General features: G+C 39.9%; 1 protein-coding gene across 4 annotated transcripts in view; it reads right to left on the bottom strand.

Annotated features, from left to right (window-relative positions):
* Positions 1-17,500, bottom strand: part of LOC137969466 (interferon-induced very large GTPase 1-like) — a 35,058-nt gene that overhangs the window by 5,880 nt on the left and 11,678 nt on the right. Inside the window, exons 1-6 of one of the 4 annotated variants that reach the window (XM_068815715.1) lie at positions 10,169-10,817; positions 9,014-9,987; positions 7,866-7,949; positions 4,084-4,237; positions 1,942-3,869; positions 712-850 (exon numbers count right to left, since the gene is read on the bottom strand). In XM_068815715.1, the coding sequence (XP_068671816.1) occupies positions 794-850; positions 1,942-3,869; positions 4,084-4,237; positions 7,866-7,925 (2,199 nt within the window). In that variant the 5' untranslated portion in view covers positions 7,926-7,949; positions 9,014-9,987; positions 10,169-10,817 and the 3' untranslated portion in view covers positions 712-793. Of the gene's footprint in view, positions 1-681; positions 851-1,941; positions 3,870-4,083; positions 4,238-7,865; positions 7,950-9,013; positions 9,988-10,168; positions 10,818-16,309; positions 16,419-17,500 lie in introns of those variants that run through there. The other 3 variants (XR_011116675.1, XM_068815714.1, XM_068815716.1) reach the window with 3 other exon arrangements.

Here is a 17,500-nt window from a genome sequence, read left to right as displayed (position 1 = left end):
ACAAACTCCACGTACAACGTTCTTCATCTCTGATCATTGCTTTATTGAAACTGCTATGGCTTTTCCTCGCCCTGAACTTTCTATAAAAGAAATCTGTTTTCGTCAATACAAGAAGATCGATATTGAGACTTTCAAGAACAACATCCTTGACTCTAAGTTACACCACAATCCTCCAACTGACCTGTTAAATCTGGTCAAGACCTACGACAAGGTACTTGCTGATATTCTAGACAGAAATGCTCCTCTATTGCATAAAACGGTAACTGTAAGGCCTATGGTCCCGTGGTTTAACCCTGAGCTTAAAGCCTTGAAAGCAAAGCGAAGAAAGTTAGAGAAGAAAATGTTGCGAAGCCAACGGAAATCTGACAAAGATGCCTATCGTGAAATATGCAACAAGTACACAAAGCTACTGCACGACTGTAAACATCTTTACTACACTGAACAAATCAATCAATGTGCTGGGGATTCCCGTAAACTGTTTCAGGTTGTCACCTCGTTGTGCAATAAGAAGCAAGAATGTCCACTGCCACCTCATAATGACAGTGAAACTCTCGCCAATGATTTTGGTGATTTTTTTTGTCGCAAAATTGATCTGCTAAGAGAGGAAATTGACAGCATTCATGTGGTTCCACCACAAATTAATTGTTATCCACCAGAAATTCAACTTCACTCATTTTCTACCGTTACAGAATCGGATGTTCGTGCTGTCATCATGAGCTCCTCTAGTGCATTTTGTAAACAGGATCCAATTCCCACATGGCTACTGAAGTTATGTATTGATGTACTCGTCCCACTAATGGTAAATCTTTCCATCCGGCAATAGGCAGTCTGCAAGGTTGATCTGGGGAATCTATTAAATATGCAGCACAGGAGTTTCAATAAGTTGCATTTACACGCTGAAATTTTAAGCTAGTGAATAAATGACGTCAATTTTCTCTACATCCAACCCTCTGAGAATCAATTGGTCAGTTTTGAACATGAGTGCTGGTGGACCAGCACATGGTGTTCATATTCCTTCAAACAACAATATTGACAAAAACGTTTTGGTGTTCTTATGTTCACAGTACCTTATTATAGTTTATTCTTTTGCGGCAATTTTCTCAAAACAACTTTGTTATCCCTTTAAATGTTTTCATCATATTATCATCTGTTCCATAACTTGACAACTTTTCTGACCCAGCTAATCTGACCTTCGACTTCAATATCCGGTTAGTAACAAGGGCGCCAAACCATTGGATTTAAATTGGGTATTTAAATTTGGGTCCCTGGATCGCTTTGAGTATAGAATTAACTTAAAGATTTGAGTTATCGGTCTTGGCTTAAAACAGTGATAGTGCATATGAGAAATTTGAAGACAAATTGAACAAAAATTATGTTTATGCACATGGAATTAAATCATCAAAATATCTTCAGACCAGTTAAACTGGACATCCCTGACGGCCGGGAAAATTGCTCTTCAAACATTAATTTTATTGTTAAATTCTTAGGAGGAAGTTAAGGGCTGCTTTACTCTAGGTAAAAAAAAGGGAAATCCAGGAACTAGCAAGCCCACCCCATCAAAGTTGATGTTAAATACTACACACTTTTAATCCTCCTTTAAACGAATTCTTTTTCAAGAATTTCTGGTTGTTCCTTAGCTCAAAAACAAGTCGGAATCATCTTAGAAGGTCTTTAAATGGTACTTTTTTTGCTCCGAATGTCACTTCTGTTTTTCATACCCCACAGGTCTTGCTAATAAAACATTTATCCCTTTATCCCACTCCGTAGTCATAGTCCCGTTCCAAGAAACTAAAGCTAATGTGTTTTTCAATTAGAAAACCTAGTTAAATTGATGAAAACAATTTGTCATAATTACTAAGCATATATGACTGTTTTTTCTTGAACCCCTTTTACAAATTTTATAAGTTAAGTTGTCAATCATTTCTATTTTTAAAAGCTTACCCTAACTATCCCCTGACTCTGTTCCCACACTTTTCTAAGAATTTCTGCTTGTTCTTTCAGGTCAGGCATTAGCTCCCATACAGGAACAAGAGCACTGCGATTTCCTCGATCAATCACATACCATGTTGCATTGTTGCTTTGTAGTAATTGACTGAACATTTCAGGGTTTGTAGTTGGTGGTCCTAACACTTGCACAGTCATTTCTGACATGAATTTCACGTTCTCGGTGGATGAAGCATCAGTAGAACCACTTATTTCGAATGAATTTATCTTCACTGAGCCTCCAACAGAGACTCCAAAACCACTGTAACCGGCTGAGACCTCGGTGTCAAATTGCTTGCCTGCTGCCATCATTACTTCTGATACGCTTGCTTCTCTTTCAGTGTTCACATCCAGGTTTCGGAAGAATATTCCACCCAAGGTGTGAACGCCCTTTGGCACGTGTGATCCATACATTTTCAAAAAATTCTTTGCGCTTTCTTTGTCCTTTACCTCTTTCGCGTGACCTCTAGCTTCATAGTTCAGCTCCATATCTTCCAGGGGGATGCGGAAAGCCTTGGTTGGTTGAGAAATGTACTGGGTAACAGTTGCGCGAGTTGTGTTTCTCTGCTTCTTTGTTGAAGTGTCTTGGTTGCTTTCACTACTATGGGCACCAGATGCGCTAGCATGAAATCCCCAACCACTACCTGTTACCGAAGCGGCTATGCTGAGACCGGAAGATTTCGCCGTTTTGTAAAATTTGGTAGATGCTTGCCGTGCGGTTGATTTGAAGAACCGTACTTGAAATCCAAGAGCTGGGCTTAGCCACTCCACGTATTCTGGTTTCTTAAGTAACGGGAAAGGTGGGCTTTCGGAAAAACCTTTTATGTTATTATCATCAAATAGGATACCGTAAAGTGCCAGTCCACCGCTTGCCGCTACAGCAATATCTTCATTTGTGACATAAGGCGGTATTGCCAACGAATCTGATGCAATGTTGATCTCTCTATTTAGCTGCTCCAAAAGGGCATTTGGATCATCCTTTTCCTGTTTGTCCCATCCTTCTGGTAGACTCAACTTGCCGGCAATTTCCGTCATTTTCTCGTGCAACGCCTTCTCGCTTTTCTCAGAAGCTTCTTGGGTAATTTTACGCGCTTCTTGAGCAAGCCCCTTTGCCTCTTCAATTCTTTTCTTATTCTGCTTAATCTTCTCGTTTTGCACCTTCCTTTCTGTAACACGCTCGCTACTCTCGTTAAAATACATTTTCTTTAAAGCTGAGGGTTTTTCTTCCTTGCCTGCCTCTTCAATTATTTCTAGCAGTTGCTCTTTTGACATGTCGCTTGCCGATTCAATGCCTTTTCCCTCGAGTTTTTCTGCGGTTTTAAGTCCAATGCCATACCGCTGACATTGCTCCCTGATTTCAGTTCCTTTTGCAAACAAATTCTCCACAACTGAACGGTCTCCATCACTTGCTCCTGTTATTAAGTTGTCGAGCTCGCTATATTTCATTCTCCGAAGCTTAGTTAGAGAGGGGCTTCTCTTGATAAATTTTTCGATCCAGCTGTTCTGACCTTCGACTTCAATGTCGCTAGAAACAAGAGCGCCAAGTGTTTCAAGCTTTGGGAGAAGTTTTTTAGAAAGCACCACGTAAAACGCATCTTGCATTGTTTCATATTTCTGGGCCTCGTAAAGCTTTTTGGCAAGGTCAGTTTGCCTTGTTGTGTAATCAGAGACAAGTTGTAAAGCCATGTCACTTAGGCCATTTTCTTTGAGAAGATTTTGCAAGTCTTCCTGTAGTCCTCTTATTGCCACAGCGGTCAATTTAGTTAAAAGCTTTTTCTTGTCATATGTATCTTCCAGGGAATTAATTTCTGAAAACAGGGTTCTCACTTCAACTTCTATGTCCTCTGGCTTGCCATCAGTAACGTTGTTGAGTTTGGTGCTAAGATCTGCAGATTGAATAGGACGGATTTGTTACGAAGAGATTCTAGTACTGAGTACATACCCAGATGGTTAACTATTAAGTTGTATAACTCTCAGCAAATCTCTTTAACTCCATAACTCCAGCACCAAAAGTTTGATCTCTTCTTCAACAAAATATTATACGGATACTAGACTTCTTATGGAAACTCATTATTCGACAAGTAGAGGAATTGGAAATACCTTGTACTTCAGTTTCATTTGTTTGGGGAGCATTCCCGCTTTGTTCTCGTTCTGCAGCGCCTTCCTTTCCTCCTCCTCCTCGCAAGCGAAGTAGCACCTTAATATTGCAATCACCAACAATACCCTGTTTTTGTAATGGTTTATCGAGTACGACCTGTGTTAAAAGGATGTGAAGTAAATGATTAATAAATCGTTTTGCGGGACTCACTCATTCATCCGTGCAGGGCAGTTTCCGGTGTTGTGATCTGTCCTGTGTGGTATATCATGATTAGGACGGTAAATGCTCGGAGATATTAGTTACACCAAGCTGCTATAAAATCCGAGGGTAGATATGATATGATATGATATGATATGATATGATATGATATAATATAACATGAAATGTGAACATACATGTATACAAACATGGCCTCGTTGGTTGTTTTACTTAGCCTCCTTAGGATACTTAATATGCTATTATCCTCTATAAAGAAACGAATAAATTTTGTTTTTATAGTCCATATAACTTATTACGTTCGATGCAGGAGAACGCATACCACTCATGTCGTTTTTCCCGCGCGTTTTATGATATCCCGCGGGTATCGTTCCGAAGCCAGACCTTTTCAGCATTTCGACGCCATTTTGGACTGATTGACACACATGGCATAGATCTTATGTGATATATAGTCATTCTCGGCCGCGCCAGCAGCTGGTGATTGCACGTGCAGTGAAATCACTTGCGGTCGCACAGGGAGATGGTATTTACCCGCACAGTGAAATCACTTGAAACGTGGTTTTGAGATTGCAGGCTCAGAGATCGTAAACAATGCGCTTTTCGAAAGAGAGAAGTGATCCTCGCAATTAGCTGGACAATTTTGAGCAATAACTGTCTCTTGTAGACACCAATCACCAAGAAACAATTGCATAAAATTGTCCGGCTAAGTGAGAAGCTCACTTCTCTCATTCTTCTAATAACTGAAACTTCAAAATATACATTCATTTCAATGTGCTTTTGTGCCTTCTTTTTCGCAGGTTCTGTATTTATGTCTCCTAAAGTGACGAATGGTCAGGATTCCGTTAAATATGAGTATTCCGATTGAAAAAAAGGCATTGCGATGCGTATGGCGTCTACGAAAGGAAATAGCACGTCGTACATCTCTATTGTCTCCCATCCAGATATTACTGAACCCCATCACACAGGTATAACTTTAGTGAACTTGTGTCGTGAAAGCATCTCAAAGGATTTAAGGACGTTCGCGCCAAAATCTTACTACGGTGAGATTTTCTTCATTTCTCGCATAGAGTTAGGTCATAAAGTACTTACTCCAAAAATATAAAAGAAATTGGGGGTCACCGACTTCGTTTCGGAGAAAATGGCAGTGGAAAAATGCCTTAATTTCGATAAATCTGTCATAATAACGAAAGGTAGCCTCATCTGCTCATCCATCGAAAATCCTAAAAATAAACTGTTAGAGTGAAGGTTTCCGTGCACAGATTTTTAGGGGTGGGATTTTAGGATAATTTCATGCCGCTAGGGATGTCGTAAACAGTAGAGTTCATCCTGGACGAGCGTTTTGGTAACCTCTATCCGTTGCAACCACTACCGGAATTCGATGGCACGAGGAAAGAAAATTTAAAAAAAAGATAACTTCTTACGGTGAGATTTTTTTCATTTTATCATATTTTGTAGATAGTAAGTAGAGTAAGTGATTCATGATTAAAAAATAGGGGTTACCGATGATCCAAGGGAGTAAAATCGATGTGATTTTACGAAGCTCTTGGAAAACTTCGTTTGTCACGTTTTTGCGTGACCTGTCGGGGAAGGACTGGAACCCAAGAGAGGATCGATCGTTGAAGGGATGAAAGGTTTTTACGCCAAAACAAAGCTTTCTCGAGCATAGCAACGAAGTTTTAAGCAGTCGTCATCTTCATTTGGTTAGTGTTTTCTATAATATTTCCCCATTGCCCTCATGCTCGTCTTCTGGAGTGTGGTTTTTGTGAAATTTAATCGCTGGTTTTTTCCACGCAGGTCCGCACTATTCAAGCCGACGAGGACGAAAATACTGCTCTGTTTTCACGAAAGTAAAGGATAAAAACTTCAAAAACATACATTCATTTTGAACTTAAGTTCGTTGGGTAATAAAAACATTAAAAAAAGAAACAGCCCCGTTAAATTTACGCAACGGTTCGTCCTCGAGTTTTCCAAACTTTCAGCCACTACTCAGATCAGCAGCTACCTTTTAAAGAGCTTTTCCATCCTCCCGCTCACTTCTCTTCAACGTTTCATGATGATTCGGAAATAAATGTGCCATTCTTTTGCCGGCCTGAAATTTTTTCCCCGGCGTTTTTGTCGCCATGTTATTTTAACTAATGCTTGAACAATATTTATGAAAGTCAAGTAGACTAGTGCACGACTGATAAAAACAACGCGAACATCAGTCGTGCAGTAGTCTACTTGACTTTCCTAAATATTTTTAATCAATTTTGACTGATCTCGATCTTCTCTTATCCAACGCTGTGCAAGACTTATCGTCCACGGTTTCTGCAAAGGTTTTCAAACCTCAACTTCACTAATGCTCGAAGTAATGCGTGACATATTATAGTCGCGTTAGCTGCGCAGTTACGTTGCGCACAAACAATTAGCGCGAACGTCCTTAAATGGGAAGACGAGCACTAAAGCAAGCTGTTGGTGCTATTAACCACTGTCAACCTGAATTTGGAGATTCACAAGTCTCGTGTATATTACTGCACTTTATTCACACCAAGAATTGGACTAATAACCACAGCAATTTGCGCTTTAACTTGCTGTGAAAAAAAAGTTGAAGTGTACTCGGAAATGATCAGCATGTCACCCTCCATGCCGATGTTACTCGATTCCCTTTTATTTTCTTCAATCTTTCTGAGTTCAGTAACCACATGTCCTCTCAGGGGGCTCTTTATCCTGTATCGTTTCCTGAGAAACGGTGCGTAGTTATTTTGATCACAACTTAGAATCTTAAATCAAACAGATCGCACATACTTATGATTTACAGCCTAGCCAAGGGGCAAAGTATTTCAGTCATAGTACTCAGCGCTAATTGAAACTATCTCAAAGAAGTACATGCTCGTATCCTCATACTTGGGTCCTATAAGATTGTTTCTTTCCCTACCCTTTCCTACTGTCTAACGCACTTCAATAATCCGAGATTCCTCGACAGTCGCTTTGGAAGCAAAGAAGAAGGGAACGTCGAACGCAATAATTATATAACTCCTCTTCCTTCGCTCCTCGAAATTCCAGGAGTAGTTGAGAAGAGAAGCGTTTATAAAGACACTAGTTGAATAAAAGCTCTAATGTTTAATTCTTTTTTTAGTGGCTTGCACTAATTTAAAACACCCATTCCTAAAACTCTACGCACAGAAATTCTTACTTCCGTTAAAAGTTTGCTTCCATAATGTTCGATTGATAAGTCGATTCTAAGGTTACATACACCTTGTTACAACGAGCGATTTATAGAGGGTTTTTCTCTTTTCATATATACTTTTTTAAATGAGATTTTCCGCCAGAACAAAGTCGGTGCACCCCATTTTTTCTCAATTTTGGAGTAAGCAACTGCATGATCCCCTCAAAAGATTCTCCTTGGGATGTCAGCACGAACGTCGTCACATAGACGGCTAAATACCTTTTCCAATGGATTGATTGCGAAAAATTGATCAAAAAATCCAAACCCCCTGTTTACAAGTATTACAATCTCTAAAAAGGGCCCAACTTGTCAGCTGACCATACATCACAACAACCCTGAAAAAAAAACTTGTGAAATACTTACAGTTTTCCCTCTGTGCATGAAATACTTATCCTTTGGAAACTGGCCACAAACGTTTTCCATATCAAGAATCTGTTCGGCAAGCGACTGATAAAGTAAAACAGGAAAATAAAATTGCAAATCGCTGTACTCATGTTAATCAAGGATTTGTTAACCTTGTATTACAACTATCAATACTAATGGCTGACTTTAAGTAGTTCATGACGTACAGCCTCACGATTTCTTACTTTTGACTTTTCCCGGACGCAAGATGCACCTGAAGTAACTTTGTTTTGGCAACTACATATAGCCGGAAATAAATGGGATGATCAAATGAATCCTATATTGCATAACAAGAAAAATTAATCGCTACCATCAATGCTTAAAGTGCCACTATGACGAAAATCGCATCTTTTCTATCGAAGCCATTTTAAGACATAAATAAGTAGCCTGCATGAGAAGAAAAATGCTATTTACTATTTTCAAATATCTCTTTTTGTTCCAGAGATATTCGAGTTTTTAAACTAGCCAACTAATGACGTCATACAACCGAATTTTGATCAAATATGATGAATCAAAGTGCCACTGTCGTTACTCGTGGATATGAAGTTACCGCGGTTGTTTAAAATTGGCAGGCTGAAGTTTTCTTTATGCATTAGCATTGACAGTTGGATAATTGTGTAACAGCACGGTGGGCTCTCATATATGCAACTAGATACCCAAAAATATGCATGTATGTGAGGTAATCTCCTTTGCTGGAATTCAACCCTGTGAAATAAGTATACCATTTCTCCATTAGGCATAAGATTACTCTTTAACACATCCTCTATAAAGAGCTGTACCATGTGTTCAAAGTTCGTTGCACAGCTGACAGGGTAATTTTGAATAAGGTGTGATTTTTGTTGCCAGGTCATATTGTTAATGTCATCAGGTTTAGCAAGTAGAGCAGATCCATTTAGTAATAATAACACTTTTTGTGCCAGTTATACATTCCTGCAACAAACCTTGCGAATATTTATCACTATATTTGATACTGTTACACTTAAAAACAGATGATCTCAACCATAACTGATCACAGCAAGTGCATATATATTCAGGGCCATTAATAATGTTATCTTATCACGAAAAAGACTGAATCACTTTTGACATGGAATGTCTAATAGAGTCTTGACCTTGACAAATTTCAGTTTTGTTTAGCCTTGAGCTCTGCATAGCTTTCCTTAAATGGTTTTATGCTTTTCTGTTTAGGTCTCTGATATGTTATGGATTGCTTTTCTTTTCCTATTCCCTTGCTGCTTTCAATATTTTCTTTTCCCTGAACTCTTCAAGTGATTTTGTCTCTTCCGCTTGATAGATTCTCTCATATTTATAAGCTTTTTTTTGCCACTGCTTTGTAGAAATTATTACTGACAAACATCATTTTTGGCCATCGTCAATTAATCAATTATTACCAGGCTCTGAATAATTGTTGGCATTGGTAACACCGCTGATTTCATAACCTGAAATTCTGTCATTATAATGATCTAACTGAAGTGCTGAAACATAGTGTCTTCCATCTAGATGTCCAATGTTCACAGTAGTTCCCTGTTGTCCGCTTATGGGACTGATAACAGTTACTGGTGCCCATCCCTCAATGGAATTCATTTATACGCATAGTAACATATAGTACATTGCAAACTGCTTTCCCAATAAGTGCATCACACCATGTATGTTGCTGTGACAACAAACGCACAATTGCTCTATAATGGGTCCAATTAATTTTTGACGGTTGTTTCTGATGGATTCAACTCCAGCAGCATGCACATTCATGTGATAGGAAGGATCATTGTATAACTGGTGGGCAACAGAAGAAAAGAAGCGTGACCCATCTGAGTTACTTTCTAGTGACTTCAATCCTTTTTGAGTTTGAGCTAATCGAGCCTGCAACAGTGCTTTAGAAGGATTTCTCAGTATTGTATGTGCTGTATGTGTACTCGTTCCATGAGCAACAGGGCCTGGGTTCGATTCAATGTCTCCTGATATCAATAGCTCTTCTCTTGATTGACAATAATTCTCATTTTGTTGGTTCAATTTTGTTGAATGCGTAGTAGCAGATTGATCCCGAATACACAATAGAAATGACAAGTCTTTTTTGTGTTTAGCAGTCCTGTGGATGATAAGATAAAAATGACGATTAGAATATCCTACTCTCGAAGATTGTTACGTCTGAGTTGCGGTCTAGGTATAGAGATATAATATTTTCCAAAAGCAAGAGATAAACACTTTCTCAACTCAAACGAGCTCGGTGCGTCCTTATTTAAATAATGCACCATACACTTTCTAATTACCTTGTCTTTCTGAAACAAGCTCGACGTTTTCTTGTAAGGAATTAATCCTGGAAGGTTCTCTGTCCCGGGGAGGATGTACTGCCTCAGCCCTTGCTCTATCGCAGCTAGGAGATTGGTACGGATTTCTCGTCGATTTTCGTTACATAATCAGTGACCGAGTCTTTCGACAGTCCTTCATTATGGTCCACCACACAAGTACTAGTGTCTGGAAGCATGGATTGCTTGGCTGCCTCGCTGTTTTTCATGTCACGGATGTTGTTCAAGTTGGATTCATGTGGCTTTGATGACTCATAGCTTGCAAAACTTCTTGATAGCTTTGATAAACATTGGTATACTTTGATAGCTTCGATGTTACTCTCCAAATGGCAGTGACCTTCCACATGGAATTTATTTATCCCCCGTGAGCTTAGGGGATGAACAAACACTGTCTTCTCACCATGTTTCTGTCGATTCCATTTCTACATGTATTAAAGTCTTCGTGTTGGTCAGTGAAAGGCGGTGCACAATTTAATTGCACCAATCTGTACTTGTTCAGAATATTTTGCTTCACCTTCAAAGAAAGCCATTTCTTTAATTCTTCCGTTTCTTGCTTCTAAACGCAGCGGAAGGTGCTCGAACACTTAAGTATAAAATGGCGGCACACAACCTCGCGAACAGGAAGTCACAGCTTTCTAAGCTGTGTTGTGATTATCCATCCTGATTGGCTTATTAGATCGAACTTCCGGTTACGCAGGAGTGACATATTTGCATAAACTCGTGGATATATCCACGAGTAAAAAGGATATCTCAGCCAATTTGCATCAGAAATGTTTGATTCTTTGCAGTAAGATTCTACTAAATGTGCTCCACAATTTGAGTTTAACAGTTTCGTTACCATGGGAACATACTGGGTTCCAGACGTCTCCCATATTAAAGGCATTTCTGGCCACCTTTGGCGTTCTATTTTCATATTGCAAATGGTGCCTCATATACATGATCCAACAAGCATATAAATGTGGTAGCTTGAGTTTGTGGCCTTGTTTAACGTTTTTCGAGCTGAAAATCACTTACATATTGAAATCAAGTGGGTGGGGACTGGAAAAGAGTGAGTTCCCATGGAAACAAAATGTTTTATAGCCGTAGGTGTGTTTTCTTTAGAACTATTAGCCTACCAAGTTTCAATGGTCTGCGCTTCAAATTGGCGAAGATAGCTCTATTTATATACTTGATGTAATATTGGGTTGAGTGTATGACATCATCAGTCATCTCATTTGCATATTTTACACATTTTTCAAACTTAAATATCTCCGGAACTAATGCAGGTATTTGCAAACGGTAAACGGCATTTTCATTCTTTTATAGAATTCTTTGTGATACGCCTAAAAAATCAAGAGGTAAAAATTTGATCATAGTGAGTAATATATAGAGGATATTACACGGTAACGAGAAGACATGAATTTTATGTTCCAGTGGCAACACATGGAGCCCACACAATCTGTTTGAGTAACCGTTTGAAATTTTATAATAAGTGTATAGGATTCACCGTTTTCTTCTTCTGTAGCGATAAATTGATAAACATGTGCCTTATTTAGCATTGGTCCATGCACATATTTATCGATATATCGCTACAGAAGAAGTACACAGTGAACCCAATACATTTATTGCGTTCGACAGAACGCTTCCTAATCTTCTGGGTTGCCTGTTATCGTGTAGGTTCCCTGTGCACGCAAGCGAAAGCTGACCCGTGTTTTTCGTTCCATGCTTCACCTTTTCGGCGCCATTTTACTGACGTCACAACTTCGTTGCGCAAAACATTCTGCCTCGTGCTTCGTTGTTTGTCGGACGTGTTGGAAGGTTCAAGCTTTATCATTCTGCCTCGTGCTTCGCTGTTTGTCGGACTTGTTGGAAGTTTCAAGCTTTATTTAAACCCTTCGTCGGTTGCATTTATAAATTACAAGTAAAAGTAATGACATTCCGCGATGACGTTCCATTTCATTTTCCTTTCACCGCTCACCGCCTGTGAATGAGCGCGTCGCCAATCTATTTTAGGATCATACCTGATTTTTTGTTTGCCTTTTTCAACCGCCCACTTGATCTGAGAATAAGACCGAATTTTCTTGCTCCAACGGCTTATTGCCAACGAGTCAGGCCTTCTGAAGACAGAAGGCCTGGCGAGGCGGCAGCTTATAGAGCCGCGAGAAGATTTTTAGGCGGACGAAATCTCAGAAGCGCTTCAAATTTGAGTGTAATGTAGACCAAAAGCTGTAATGTAGACCAAAGCGATGAAATGTTGACCGTAGCGATAACCAATGAGAGTTAAGCACGAGTACGCCGCGTGATGTTTGCAGCCGCCAGATCACGCAAGCTTGGCTCGTTGGCACTTTAGCGACAGCTATAACTAGTTACCTTTGTGGTATAAAGGATTAATTAATACGCCTCGATACGCTGGATTTTTCTGTTTAACCAGAGAAAGACGACGTGTTTTGAGTTTTCATGGTAGATGTACTTTAGCGATTTTCGAAAAACACCCAGGGACCTAACAAGCCTATAATATGATGAATATTGCTAACACAAATTATTTTTAAAATACAAGCTAAAATATTTCTTATTTTTACATCTTGAATTTTGATTACAGCGATGTGAAATGGCGAGGGAAAAGTTTGCTTTTCTAAGGCCCGCGCCGGCGAGAGGGCATTGTGCAATGTCACGGCATACACGAAAAAAAAACGTATCTTCGGTTCTACCGTGCTTAATTCGCTGATTCAAACGGTAAAGTGCTCTCCGTTAAAAAAACAAGATATTCATTCAAAGTTTGTAAGATGCGCCGATAATATTTATTTGATTTTTCTGGAAGGAATAGTTGCCAACGAGTCAGGCCTTCTGAAGACAGAAGGCCTGGCGAGGCGGCAGCTTATAGAGCCGCGAGAAGATTTTTAGGCGGACGAATTCTCAGAAGCGCTTCAAATTTGAGTGTAATGTAGACCAAAAGCTGTAATGTAGACCAAAGCGATCAAATATTGACCGTAGCGATAACCAATGAGAGTGCCGCACGAGTACGCCGCGTGATGTTTGCAGCCGCCAGATCACGCAAGCTTGGCTCGTTGGCACTTTAGCGACAGCTATAACTAGTTTTTATTTTTATGAAGCACGCGCCGGCGAGTCTGTGTCCGTAGCGTCACGCAAATTGTTTACGATTAAACACGATTAAACACGTGCGTCTTATTACAGTAGTTCAGCTTTATTATGAGACAAATTAACTCCCGAGTTTGGATTTCGAGTTGGATATTCGAGTTAGGATTTCGAGTCGGTTTTTGCGAGATGCTCCAGCTGCAACGAATCGCCTTGGCTTTGGTATGTTAACCGTACGCGTGGGAACAGCCATATTTCATTGGCTATATATAGTTCCAGTGGCTACAAATTGTTCAGTCTGTACTCAGCGAAGGTCGACATTGAATCGATGGAAGAGTACTCTGAAGCCAAGACCTATAAGAGTAAGCCAGAACTAAGGAAGAGCAATGTAAATGCTAACTTTTTTTTATTCATCAGCGGAAATAATAATTATTGCCAGTCGCAAGGAGTTTGTTAACGGCAGGTATGTTTTTGCAGGTTGCAGGTTGCAGGTTGCAGGTTGAAATTTACTGTGACTGTACATGAATAGCTAACCTTAGGCCTAATTAGGCCTAAAGAAACGTTTTTTAGGCCTAAGGAGGCCTAAAGAAACGTTTTTAGGCCTAATTAGGCCTAAAGGTTAGCTATTCATGTAACAGTCACAGTAAATTTCAACCTGCAACCTGCAACCTGCAACCTGCAAACATACCTGCCCGTTTGTTAACATAAACCACGGATAAACGGGCCGGAAACGCGAGAGCAAAGGTTACAGATGTTAGCTGATATTTGTGCTTCCAGCTCAGAATACCCGGAGTACTAGATGTAACACAAGTATTCTTTTTAGAAATCAGCCTTCATGCTGAAACATTACCAGTAAAAGTGAAAATGTGACGTTTAATAACATGAATTTGCTAGTTTACCGAAACTGGAGCCGTCACGCAACGTGTCATCAAAGGTCATATCGAATTGCATTAAATAAAGCAAGGAAATCAAAATCCACAGAACAATAGTGGACTTTGTCAGTATGTAAAATGTCGGTAAAACTTCCGCCGTTCACAGTAATGATTTCAGCAACAGACAACTATTATCACAGGCGGAGAACGCACTCCTAATCTTTGATTACTACTAGTTATAAAACTAAACACGGTTACACTAACAGATTGTGTGGGGGCCATGTGGTGGCAAGAACAATATCTCTGCGCGAGCGAGTGAGATTCTGTCCAAGAACATGAAACTCATATCTTCAGGCTCTCGTGTAATTTTGTTTTTATTACAAGGAAAATAAATATACAAGGTAGAGCCTAAGAATGAAAAGCAGGCTTTCATACAATTATTGGGTAACCGTATCAATTAAGCTTGATACAAAAATACCCGGTGCCCAAATTACGAGAATGTTTACATATAACACCGTCAGTTAGGCCAAAATACACGTTAACTGGTTTTAAGTAGGCCTAATAAAAATTCGATTACTGACTCTGACTTGAATCACCATATAAAAATTTACAATTTAATTTTTTTCTGCACACACAGCATTCTCCTGCTTCGGCTATATTAGGGAGCTTAAGCATGCGCGCTTTTGAGACGCGGACGGCAACTGGACGTGAGCTGTTTTTCCTTTTAACTTGTCTTCACACAACCACATTTACATTTCTAAGTATCTTTTCTCCATTAGAGATGATTTGTATAAAAAAATCTGGGAGACACCACTGTCCTGGCACGAGAAATGTCATCTTCCGGTTGCCGTTCGCGTCTCAGAAACGCGCGTGCTTAAGTTCCCTAGCTAATGAGGCTGCCGCCTTGTCAGCCTCGCGTCTTCGCTCGGCTAACTCGTTGGCAATGTAGTTTTCGTCATCGAATATTGCGTTTCTAGCTTTCTCACTGATTCATTCAATCTTTGTTATCAGCTCATATACCGTATGACCTTATATGGTATATGGAAATTGATTTGCGTCAAGTGTTGTGAAGCTGGAAACTGATTGGCTTTAATTTCCAAGTGTTTAAGTGTTCAGAATGTGTTAATAAAAACAGGGGCCCATTACCAGGAGTGAGGAACTCCCATACTAAGCCTATGTTATGTCATTTTTACCGATCGATCTATTTGTAGAATACCTTTTCCGCCAAAAAACAAAGGTAGTTCCGGCTCGGTGACGCTATGACGTCAAGTTATTTTCTTGTGATTAATCATCGGGTTCTCTAGGGAGTCTCATTCGCGGGAAATTCAATGTAAAAAGCGCCGTGGAGAAAACGCCAAAAACGCTGAAAACACCGTGGCAGGAATTTAGGGCTGTTGTTCGCTCCTATTAATGAGCTACTGATAAAAACCATTATTCCATTCGCACATGTTGGATATCAGACTGCTGGTTTGCATCTGACGTCACGGCCGCCATGTTGGTGTACAGAACAATGAAGTAAAATGCCTTTTGCGAATTTGACTCTATTTTTATGCAAAACGTGTGGGGCTATTTTCTATTGTTTTGTACACCAACATGGCCCTCTCATCACGTGGATGCAAACCTCGGTGCCACGCGCCTCGTTGGTTATTTACAATCTCATATCCAACGAGCACTCATAAAAATAATTGTTAAATATCATATGTCCGGCTTAAGCAAGGAAAAACAAAAGAAACGGTTTAGGGATTTTTTCATTCAAACTAATGCGAAACGGGAACTGAGCCATTTTGTTCTTCTCCGTTTCCTCAGAAGTGAATACTCCCTTGCTATTTACCTCCGAGCTAGCCAATCAGAAAGCGTGGAAAGCACTATTCACTTGTGTGGTATGTACTAAAAGTCTTTATTTAATGAGAAAAAGTGCATTAACCCAAACAGGTATCTAAGATACGGCCTTTAAATGAAATCAAATCAAACTTAATGTTGGTTTTCTGAAGTGGGGAAAACCGGAGTGCCAGATCGAGGAAAACCTTTGTGAACGGAGAGCAAAACCCACAAATGCAAGCTCAATATGCCGTAAGATCTGGGAATCAATCTCAGGCCACATTGGTGATGGGCAATCAGCAGTGCGCTAACTCTCAATAAAGTGTTAAATGTCGCTTTTTACCTTTTGAGGGTCCACTGAACAGGGTATCACAAAATCATTCAACAGGTGTACAAACACAATACACTTGCCAGTGCCGGGATCATTTGACTTTCCAGGAATCATGTTTTTCCTGTGTAAGCAGAAATAGAAGCAATTACCGTACAATTCCAAAAATCCCACTGTCTTTTGAAGAAGCCTTTTCTCCACAATTGAATATAAGCTACCAATTCCCCACCCCACTCCTCCCCAACAACCGCTTCCACGCACCCCCTGGCCTTACCCTTGGAGAGTGTGAATTTGACCCTCACTCTAACTCGGCACATTGGCTCCCTGTTACCACTATCTGTACCAGTTTCCACAGAACAGACTTAGTTTAACCAAGAGTGAATTAGATAAGTGTGTTGATCTACATCTATCACTTTGCGGCCTTGCCCCAGCACAGTCACAAATCGATTTATTTTAGATACACTTTGCGCGCGAAGCAAAGGGCCGCCAATTTTAACCAATCAGAATAAGCCAAAGCACGCGTGACAGCTTCTGCCATGTTTTTTCAGGGACATGACAACTGATTCTTGCGGAAACGGGTATTCTAAATATTGACTCATTTGTGACTGTGCTGGGGAGCATGCCATAACAACACTAGCCTGCGAGCAGGCCCTCCGAGGGACTGGGTTGGTCCCACCGCAGAGAGAGAGCCTGCTCGCCGGCTACAACAACACTCTTATCTAATTCACTCTTGGTAAAACATGGAAAGTGAAGATATTTTCGCGAGTCATAAACCACGTACGTCAGCTATAATAGTTTTATCGTACTCTTTATACTCTTCAAGTAGATCATTTCGAAGAAATCGTTTCGTTTCTTTACTTTATTTCTTTGCAAAACCGGCAACAAAAACAGAAAAAATATTTCGGCCATAAATGATCTTCATTCCTCGAAGAAGGAAAAACATGCTTTCCTGTAAATTTCCAGGCAAATTTTTATAAACGTTTGCTTGCCGTGACGATACAATTTTATCACAACAGCCTCTCAAGGGCTCGTGATAAGAAAAACCAAAAGGCTTTTCTTTCCAGAAAAGTCAAATAAATGATGTAATCGACGCTTAATGGAAAATTTTAAGAAAAATCTTTTCTTTGAATAGAGAGTATTTTATCGTTTGCATCAACGCAATATGCCAAGTAAAACCGAAGATATGATTTTTCAGTCGCTTGCCGA

Source organism: Montipora foliosa, chromosome 9, assembly GCF_036669935.1.
Source record: "Montipora foliosa isolate CH-2021 chromosome 9, ASM3666993v2, whole genome shotgun sequence".
Lineage (NCBI taxonomy): Eukaryota > Metazoa > Cnidaria > Anthozoa > Scleractinia > Acroporidae > Montipora > Montipora foliosa.
This window is presented reverse-complemented; position numbering and strand designations above follow the sequence as displayed.